The sequence below is a fragment of the Cervus elaphus genome, chromosome 30 (genome assembly GCF_910594005.1).
Source record: "Cervus elaphus chromosome 30, mCerEla1.1, whole genome shotgun sequence".
NCBI lineage: Eukaryota > Metazoa > Chordata > Mammalia > Artiodactyla > Cervidae > Cervus > Cervus elaphus.
In genome coordinates, this window is record NC_057844.1 from 69956373 (window position 1) to 69967255 (window position 10883).

General features: G+C 43.5%; 1 protein-coding gene across 1 annotated transcript in view; it reads right to left on the reverse strand.

The window, feature by feature from the left end:
• The window catches only part of LOC122686753 (ATP-binding cassette sub-family C member 4-like), a 119530-nt gene extending 111665 nt beyond the window's left edge, over nucleotides 1-7865 (reverse strand). The window contains 1 exon segment of the mRNA XM_043891995.1: nucleotides 7792-7865. Within this exon segment, the coding sequence (XP_043747930.1) occupies nucleotides 7792-7865 (74 nt within the window).
• Between the last annotated feature and the right edge of the window lie 3018 nt (nucleotides 7866-10883).

The window sequence follows — 10883 nt, forward strand, 5'->3', positions numbered from 1 at the left end:
GACATACACCTCAAAACTATCCATCTCCAATGAACATGAGTCAGTTATACAACTAGATAAAGAGCCAGACCGCCCCACCCATAAAGTTCCCTTTTTCAAAAAGTTCTGGTTGACCTGATAACAGACCGTCTCACTGACTGCTTGCTTCTCCCTTCCCGCACTTTAATTCCCGCTCTTATTTTTTAAATTCACCAATAAACAGTGAAGTTGCTAAACTCAAGCGCACCCCACCCTCAATCCCCAAAAAGCAGAATACCAGGTCCAAGTTCTTTCACTCACTAGTTTTCACAGTCTCTTTCTCTCTCTCTACCTAGGACCTCATTATGTAGCTCCAGGCATGCCTTGTACTCTTCAGGTCATGTGAGTGATTCACCTTGGCATTTGAAAGTTCCCTGATGGTTGTTGCTGAGATGTGTCTCACAATCCTAAGAACCGCAAGGGCCAGTCCAACCACAACACTGGCTCTGGAAGGCAAAGGCCTGTGGGGGCTGCTGTAACTAGTACAGGCCAAGATAAGCAGAGCCCCAGGCATTCCCACCAGCTGCATCACTATCTACAGGCTGAGACTAACAGGCAGAGAAAGTAGAAGATGGACCTGGGACAACTTGCACCATAAAATAAGGAAGCACTCAAGAAATCATGAAGATGTGTAGGAAGGACAGAGAAGCCAGCTTGAATGGCTCTTGCTAAACAAATCTGGGATTCTTTAGGCATCAAAATAAATGGCAATGAATCACAATCCATTAAATAACAAAAGGATCCATGAATCCATACTGCTACATAAACATGAGAGAAGGGAAAGCTCTTGCATTCAAGAATGCAAATAAACATAGAATGAACAATGGAGTTAGAAAATTATCAATGGAAGCTAAACCGAGTGGTTGAAAGTTTGATGTGCAATGTGGTATCTATATAACCTCAAATTACCTTTCTGCAAATTACTCATTAACTATAAAATGAAATGGGCTTCCCTGGTGGCTCAGCTGGTAAAGCATCCCTGCAATAAGTGATCCCTAGGTTGGGAAGATCCCCTGGAGGAGGGAAGAGCTACTCACTCTGTTATTCTGGCCTGGAGAATTCCATGGACTATATAATCCATGGGATCGCAAAGAGTTAGACATGACTAAGCAACTTTCACTTCACTTCATAAAATGAAAAACAGTAACTGTATAGAGGATTCCTTCAAACCCTATTCAAATTGATTATGTATTAGTTACATGTTAATAATATGCAGAAATAACCCAAGGATTAACACTATTTTACTGGGTAAGGAAATTTCCAAAGCCAGATAATAATAACCCATGAGCAGAGATCATGTTTCTCTTATTTATTTATTGCATTATTTCTAGTACAATATGGATATAGAGGAGACGTTTAAGAATTATTTTTTAAGTAAATGAATGTCTATGAACTATTAAAGAAGGAATAAGAGAGACTGAATTTCAGATTTTACTAACCCTGGTAACTTGGCACCTCTAAGGAACTCCAGTCCAGGAGTCTGAAGATTGGACCCAAGCACTGAGGACCTAGGGCCTCAACTGTCCTCTACTCCAGTTTTCCAATCCAGGTGAGCATCACCATGACCCTTAATATCTGTTGCTCTAAATTTCCTTCTAAAACAAAAGCATTTGTCTCTGTGTTTTAACCACTTAACAGATTTGAAACACCTGGGTCATTCATCCTACAGTTATTCCCTATAGGAAATACTCAGACAATTAGCAGCAGGACTTACTCTGAAAGACCCTCTTTAAAAGTCTGCTTGCAGATTTTTATAGTCAGTGTGGGCCACTAAAGACCAATTCGATGTCATTAGCATAGAAACTACAATTTGGGGAACTTAATGGTTAATTTGAATTTGTAGTTTGATTTGTGCACCAGAGTTTTCTTTTGTTCAGACTGTTTATAGGCTTAATGAGCTAAATGTCATACACATTTGTAAGAAATATCCTTCTTGGTCTCTTTTGGGAATGAGAGGCACTCCTTGGTCTTTATGAATGACAGGTTGCTGTTTTGCCTTATTGCTTAACTTCATGTAGTGAAATAAAGTAGACAAAGCTTGAAAAAAAAAAAGGTTTCCTTGCAGAGAAAGATACTTAACATCACAAATCCTTGTGTGTGCTAAGTTGCTTCAGTCGTGTCCGACTCTGTGTGACCCTATAGACTGTAGCCCACCAGGCTCCTCTGCCCATGGGATTCTGCAGGCAAGAATACTGGAGTGGGTTTCCATGCTCTTCTCCATGGGATCTTCCCAACCCCAGGGATTGAACCCATATCTCTTATGTCTCCTGCATTGGCAGGCATGTTCTTTACTAGAGCCACCTGAATCCTTAGGGAAATGCAAATCAAAATCACATTGAGACACCACTTCACACATATTAGGAGGGGTGAAGTAGGAGGAGGAGGAGGGCAAGGTAGAAAGAGGAGGTGAAGGAAGGAAGGAGGGGGGACAAGGTGGGGAAGAGGAAGGAGGACGGGAGAAGGGGGTAAGACAAGCAACAAAAGAATGTTTGGCAAGGATATGGAGAAATTGGAACCCTTGCACACTGATGGTGGGGGTGTAAAACACTGCAGTCACAAAGGGCAAACACTGTATGATTCCACTTTCATAAAGGTGCTGAGAACAGTCAAATTCAGAAAGAAACAAAGTGACCCTCTGGTTGTCAGGGACTAAGGGAAAGGGGAGTAGGGAATTAGTGTTTAATGACATACTGACGCAGGATGAAAAGAGTTCTGGAAACTGGTTTCACAATAATGTGAATGTACTTAACACTGAACCAAATGCTTAAAAATAATTCGGATGGTAAATTTTATGTTATGTGCATTTTATTACTATTTTTTAAAATTAAATGAGAAAAAAATTCTACTCAATACACCTCAGGTGTGAAATCTTGCTGTGTTAAAGTCTAGATCGCAGCTTTCTGGTTGTGAGAACTTGAACTAGCCACGTAAGCTCTCAGTATTGGCCTCTGACAAACAGGGGGAACATGTGGAGCTAACACTTCCCAAAGCTGCTGAGGGGGTCCTCTGAGAGGATCACTGATGTTCTGAACAAGGTCCTGCCAGACAAATGGAAGCTGTCACCCCCGACAGTGCTCTCCAGTAATCCCATGTGGTCCCCAGTAGAAAGCCTCTGATAACTTTGATAGACGAGGTTACAACAATAGCAGAGTCCAACGGGAAGAAGAAAGAGTCCTCTTCCTTCCTGGCAAGGACTCAGCCAATGAAAAGCCATGGACGCTTTTTTTTTACAGTCTTCCCAACTTCCTTTTCCCTTCTATAAAGGTGTTCTTCATCCCTTGCCCTTTGGGGACTTGTACATGGCTCACTCTGGTTGCAGGTATGGAACCGCGATTATCTGCTGATCCTGAATAAAGCCATCTTTGCTGGAGAAATATCTGATAGTCAAGGCAACAGAGGAAAGGGGGTCAACATGATCAGGGGACCCATGGACAATTCAGAAAGGCAAATTATCCACTTGACACATCTGAATGGACACTAGCTAACACCTCTCAGGCTGACCAAATGCAGAACTATAAAGACCAAAAGGATCAAGAATAAACTATAGGAGATAAACTTGAATATGGTAGGCTTTTTATTTTGCCTTAAAGACATGGTAGTGAATTTGAATATACCTTTGGGATGTTCTACATCTTGCTGGGGGCTGTAGTTATTGTATAAAGTTACCAAAACTCATCAAACTAAATGCTTAGGAAAGGGGAACAGGTCAAGGGCAGAAAAAGAGCCCTGGAGAGCTCACTCAGCCTCCATCAACAACATGTGGATTTCTGACTGTTAATGAAGAGCAACAAGATTCATACAAGTGGTATTCTGAAAACGGTGCCAAGAATCCTGGTTTGATATTAAACATTTCTATGCTTTCAAGGTTGATAGTTACTGACAGCCTAACAGGACCAACCTCCCTAAACCGTCTCAGCCCTCAGCCAGTTCATATCCACCCTCATGTTATCAGCTTCTCTGACAAGAGTCTCTGGACAGTCTGTCTTGGCACCAGTGGCAGTTTCCACACCCACACTCCCTTTACAAGGAGACAGTTCACTGACTGAAACGTGGCCAGTGTCAGGGGAACAAGGATTTAACCACTCCCTGAAGGGTCAAGTGCATCTGGTCCAAGACCCTACTCAACCCTCATCTCTGGGGGACAGGTCCTGCTCTCACACCCAACCTGCTGGCCTCTGGGTTGAGGGTGGGAGAGAAATGCAGAGCTCACCCCAGAGGCTGCAGTGAGGACAGCGGGGACATCACCAGGGAGAGTCTCAGCAGACTGGGCAGTCTAGTCCCTGACTGGACACAGTTCATAAACTACAAAACTTATTTCCAATAGTGGGGACAAAGAAGAATTATTCAAAAAACCATGATGGGAAGATGAGCTGTTTCAGAAAAAAGGAGGAGGACTATCTTTTATCAAATACTAAAAGAAATTTTAGCTGCCTTTATTCTTAGAAATGAACCAAAAATGCTGAAATAAAATGTTTACAGAGAGGCAGATGATGCTGGAATTTAAAAAAGGTTAAAAAGCAACAGAAGAAACCAACATAAATAACGATAGCTCTAAAGTAAAGGACAAATGAAAATCTGGAAAAATATTACAAGCATTATTGAAAATTATTTCAAAATGTAAATGCCTCAGAAAGAAAAAAATCTATTAATAGACAATTCAAAGAAACACAAATAAATGGTCAATAGATGTAAATGTTTCCAAAAACAACTTCCATCTCTACAGATCAATAAATTCAAATTAAAATTGTTTCACATTTTTTTTAAACTGTAGACCTTGGAAAAATATAATTCATGTACTCAAAGTTGGCAATAAAATAGGCACACTAAGAGCTACTGTGAGGGCAAACTGGGCAGTTCCCTAGCGGTCCAGATATAAGACTCAGAGCTTTCACAGCCAAGAGCCTGGATTCTATTACTGGTCAGAAACTTAGATTCCACATGAAGAGCAGTGTGGCAAAAAAAAAAAAAAAAATAGAAGAGAGTAAATTGATCTGAACATTGCGGAAAACAATTCAACCTTTCACCAGTCATCCTATTACTAGGACTATAGAAAAAGGAAAGATATACCACACTACATCTTCATGGATATGCATATCATAATTAGCAATAAGCTATATTAAACTGAACTACAAGGTTGCATAAATGACAATTAAATATCATGCTCTGAACATAACTTAATGTCATAAATAAATGTTAAACACAGAAAATTAAGGAGTCAAGATTCAAAACTAGTTTTATAGAAAAGATGCATGCATGTGCACAGGTATACAAAAAGAGTTCTGGAGGGAAGATTAAGAAACAACCAAAATATCAGCAAATCTATATGGTAACAGAAATAAATCCTACTTTCTTCTATAGCTTTAAATGTCTTACAGAAATAGAAAAATGTTTATCACTTTAAAAAATCCACAAGTACCACCATTAGCTATAATGTCGACTTCTCTTAGACCCTAACTCTAAACTGTGTTGTGAAAACACTAAAACACCAGTGAGGCCATTTGTATAAAATCAGTAAGATAGTTACTGGCATCACTTACAAGTTTAGAAAGCTGATGAAATTTGAGGAAAAAAAAAATAAAACAAATACCCAATGAGAAGATGAAAACTAGGTTTTTCTCTACAAGTTGGGTCTTGTCTCTAGGTGGCATCTTCTGGCTGGACTCATTTCCACTTTCCCAGGTCAGCAAGTGGGGAACACAAGGAAATCATGAGGGCACCTCAGACTTTACATACAAGATGGCAATCATGGTCAACAACCAACTTCACAAAGTCTAAATCCCTTTATAAAAGTTGATAGTGAAGTAACAATGCCAATGTGAGGAATGACTTAAAGCAGAAGCCAGCCTCCACCTTCATCAGAATCACCTGGAGCTTGTTTAACCTCATCCCCAGAGTTTCTAACTTTACAGAACTGGTCTAGAAGGAGTGCAGTGGGGAATTTCATTTCTAACAAGCTCCTGAGAGCCAGACTCTGACAACAGCTGTCCTAAAGCTTGATTATAGAATGTTTCACATGCATCATCTCTAACAGCAAGAACTTTAAGAACTTTGAAAAACTCCTGCCAACAAGACCAAAGACATGTTTGGAATTGCCTTCTCCCTGCATTTAAGAACAAGTGTCCATAAAAGCAGCTCAGTACAGCAGTTACATACAGGATAACACAGGTTTGGGAGACAGATGGCATGGTTTGAGATCCAACTCCATCACTTACTAGCTGTGTGATGTAGGCAATTTACTCAGCTTCTCTGCTTCAGTGCCTTCAGGTGTGAGGTAAGAGGTACTAGGTCTTTCCCCTCCAGCAGGAAAACTGGAAATAGGTGGCTACCCAAATCAATGAGGAGTCTTCACTTTCCCATTTCCACACATACACACACAAAATTTTGCAAATCTACAAACAGAACATGCCCAGAGAGTCCCCTGCCCTGCAGAAGTTAAGGAGACATGTCTATTTTGTTATTATTTACAGTAACCACCCCTACACTCCTACTTCTAGGCCTCTCTTAAGGGGTGCCAAATGGCCAAGAGATGTAGCTACACACACTGAACACACTACCATCAAGATAAGCACAGGGGCTCCCATCCCATGAGGATCCCCTATACCTTCCCCTTAAAAAAGGAAATGTCCGAATTTATGGGAAATATGAATGGGTTAGGGTCTAGGAGCAAAAAAATCTAATTATCATCCAAGAGCAAGTAAAACCCAAAGGTTCAGGCAAAGCTAGTTAGTAGTCCCAGTTACCGGAGGGAAAACTTTCTTACACCTCTCTGTGCTATTTTTCATCTGTGTGTGTTTCCTCCCATCTCAGGGACCCGTGAGTGGTTTCAGGACCAAATGACTCCTGGGTAGAACCACCTGCATCAAGACCTTTCACCTCTTGTCCAAAGGCTAAAGATCCGGATAAGACCCCACAGCCTTCAGTGACCTTATCCCCCAAGTGGTACTCAAAGGTGAAAGCAGAAATATTTGCAACAGGGAAAGGGGCTGTGATCAAATGCACACTCTACTCCAAGCTGTATATCCCAGGCAAAAGCAAAACATGTTCAAGAACAGGGTCCCCATTCATTAAACAAAAAACAGTTAAGAGTTTTTTTACATACATGAAATTTGTCACAACTAGGTACCAGGACATGCAGTGTGAGCCACACAGGAAGAGAGAGAGGGAGGGAAAGAAAGACATGGTCATAGACAAGGGGACAGACAGAGCCCAGTGCAGCTGGAACCCAGGTGTCACCTAAGTTACATGAGAAATGGTGGGGACATCACTGGAAGATGGCAAAGACATCTAACGGCAGGGCACTAATTAAATAAAGGAAGCTGTTCATAAACTGCTTGCTTAGGGGGGAAAAGGGTGCAAATTAGTTTAGAACTAGGAATCCTGAACTGTACTGGGGAAGCCTGCTAAAGGTGGAATTAGGGGATCCAGTTCGTTCTCCGTTTGGGCGGCAACTCCCCCTGGGCAACCTGGGTTTTTAACCTCCCTGCCTCCCGCTCCCGGGCTCCAGGGCCCTGGAGGATGCTGGAGCAGCGAGAGGCCAGGCAGGGAGATCCTGCGCTCCGGATACCAGGTTTCTGGGTCCCGCTCCTACGCCCAGGACTTCCCCTCACTCCTCACTCCTCAAGCCCAGGCGCAGGCGGGGACCACGCGGCCGGAGTGGGGAGGCTCCACCAGCTGCCTGGGCGCCCGCGGAAAATGCTCCCTCGCCCTGCCTCTCCCCTTGGTTACTGAAAGGTGCCTGCGGCGGGCGGGTCACAGCTCAGACGGGGCGCTCACCAGAGAAACAGGCGGGAGCAGAAGTTCGAGTGCAGCAGCGGGTTGGGATTCACCTCCGGGTACACCAAGTGCATCTTGCCGGCGGCCACGGGCGAGGGCGCGGGGACCGGCGAGGGTTCCGGCGTGGGCTTCCGGACCGGCGCGGACGCTGCTTTGGCAGGGGAGTTGCTCGGACTGCTCATGGTGGCGCAGACGGGGATGCTGGAGGCTCATCCACAATGCCAGTCTGCTAGTCGGTACCCCGGAACAAGCTGACCCTGGAATTGGTGCGCCATCTCTTGCCTGGTCCCAGCCTTCAGGACCACCCTCTAGGCGCCTCTGCCACCGCCGCCTGGAGCCCTGAGTGGGGAGCGGTGCGGACAGCGGGACGAAGGGGTGGCCAGACAGGAGCCACACGCAGGTGCGCGGAGAGGATGCTGGCGCAGCTGATGGAGGCGGGTAGGACGGTGCTGCGCTCACAGTCCTGCACCAGGGCGCCCGCGTTCAGGCACCTGGCTGCAGACTCTGCCGAAGTGCGAGCTATGAGCCCAGGCACCCACCGGAAGGTGGAGAAGGGAGGTATCAACTCTATCAGCCACATCTGCTCAGAAACGCCTGTCAGCTGTGGAGAGACCAGGAGAGAGCTGGCCAAAGGAGATAGCACCCCGCCTTCTGGGCACCCTGCCCTCATCAGGACCAAACAAGGGTGCTGTGGGAAGTTCTCCAACTCTAATGGAGCAGGACCCTGGGGGGCCTTCCTGGGATGGAGCATACCACCTCATGCCCTCTGCCTGCTTCTTTTTTGTAGAAAAGCTTTAGTCTCCCAGGTCTCCTCTGAATTACAAGAGGTGGCTCAAGAATTGATGGTTGGGGTGTTGGATGCATGAGACAAGTGCTCAGGGCTGGTGCACTGGGAAGACCCAGAGGGATGGGGTGGGGAGGGAGGCGGGAGCGGGGATCGGGATGGGGAACACATGTAACTCCATGGCTGATTCATGTCAATGTATGTCAAAACCCACTACAATATTGTAAAGTAATTAGCCTCCAACTAATAAAAATAAATTTAAAAAAAAAGAAACAAACAAAAAAAATTGATGATTGGGGCTTCCCTGGTGGCTCAGTGGTAAAGAATCTGCCTGCTAATGCAGAAGACACAGGTTGGATCCCTGGTCGGGGAAGATCCCATATGCCTTGAAGTAACTAACCCTGGGGGCCACAACTCTTGAGCCTATGCTCTAGAATCGGGGAGCAGCAACTATTGAACCCACCTGCCACAGCTATTGAAACCTGCATGCCCTAGAGCCCGTGCTCCACAGCAAGAGAAGCCAGTGCAATGAGAAGTCTGCTCAGCTGCAATCAAGAGGAGCCCTCTGCTTGTTGCAATTAGAGAAAAGCCTGTGCAGCAATAAAGACCCAGCATAGCCAAAAAGAAATAAAACTATTTTTTTAAAAGACTGAAAGAATGTGAACGTGTAGTTTAAAAACAAAATTAAACACTAGATAAGCCATGCAACAGTCACAGAATCTATAGTTCCTCCCTGAAGGACATATTAATAGATAACAATATCAAATTTACATTCCTGAGTTATTCTGCAGATACTAAAAACCTCACCAGATGGAAGAAGTTAACTGCATGATGGCCACAAGCAGGAAGCCCCCATACCAGCTAGAGCCTAAGGACTGATGATGTAAAACCCTGTGACACCACCCTGTTACCTCACCATCAACCAATCAGAAAATAATGCAACAGTTGATCACATACACTGGACTTTCTCCTTTACCTTGCCTTTTAAAATTATCCCCTTCAGTCCATCAGAGAGTTCTGGTCTTTATAGCATGAGCTGCCTGTACTCTTTGCTTAATCTTTTCAATAAACCTTTCTCTGCTTCAAACTCCAACATTTTGGTTTGTTTGGCCTCACTTTACCTCAAGCACAGGAACTTGGGTTGGATAACACAACGGGTGCCCAAGCATTTGACCTCCAGCAACAGCAGGATTTAGCACAGATTATGTATGTAGAGCTGCAAGACCTAAGGAAAGGAAACAGAAGATTAGAAGAGCTCCAATGATTTTAGAAGATGACTGAATGCTATTATTGGGGATAGGCTTTTGGCAGCTCACATGTTGATCTGTGCAGGGGACCTCTGTAAGCATTTTGCTGCCCTCTTAGATTGGGAAAGGGGGTTATGGGGAGAAAAAGACTGCTTTATGATTTCTTTAATCATGTGCTCAGGGCCTAGCAGAATAATGGTGACATATGTTACAGAACACAAGCATGTGCATTTCTGGGGAACTTCCATCATTTTTAACTCTAACAATGCCATATTCAAGAAGGCATTATTATCCCTATTTGACAAAAATGAGAAAGATGAGACTCAAGGACAGCACTTCTCCAAAGTCATAGACTCAATAAATGACAAATCCTCACTTGGACTCAAGTCCAAGTCCAGTGTGGTCTGTCTCACTGGTGGATGGTCACTGTGTGGGGAAGGTGCACTTTGTAAAATCTAAAACCTAAAGCAACATACAAAAAGTTTTATTTTTTAATTCATTCAACAAATGTTTAGTGAATGTTTTATAGGTACATGACCACTAAGCCATGTATAGAACACACGAACATAGGAAAGATGTCATAAGGTCTCTATATGTACTTGTTTCTTGATCTTAAATGGTTCAGTACTATAACTAAAAAGACATTAACATGCATTGAAGAGGATGTGGAGAAACTGGAACCTTCATACATTGCTGGTGGAAATGTAAAATGATACAGCTACAAAGTTTCCACATAAACCAGCAGTTCTACTCCTAGATATCTACCCAAGATAAATGAAACACATGTCTACATAAAAATGTACATACAAATGTTATGACAGCATTACTCATAAAAGTAAAAAATGAGTTGGGGGTGGAGGGAATCAAGGGTACATCAACTGATAAATGAAACATGGTATTATAGGCAGTGGGGTATTATCTGGCATTTTATAAAATAGATAGACATACTGATGCATGCTACAACATGGATAAACATTGAAAATATGATGTTGAGTTAATGCAGCCAGCCATTGACTCAAGTGAGGATAATGAGACAGCATCTAAGGAGAGATTCAATCTTG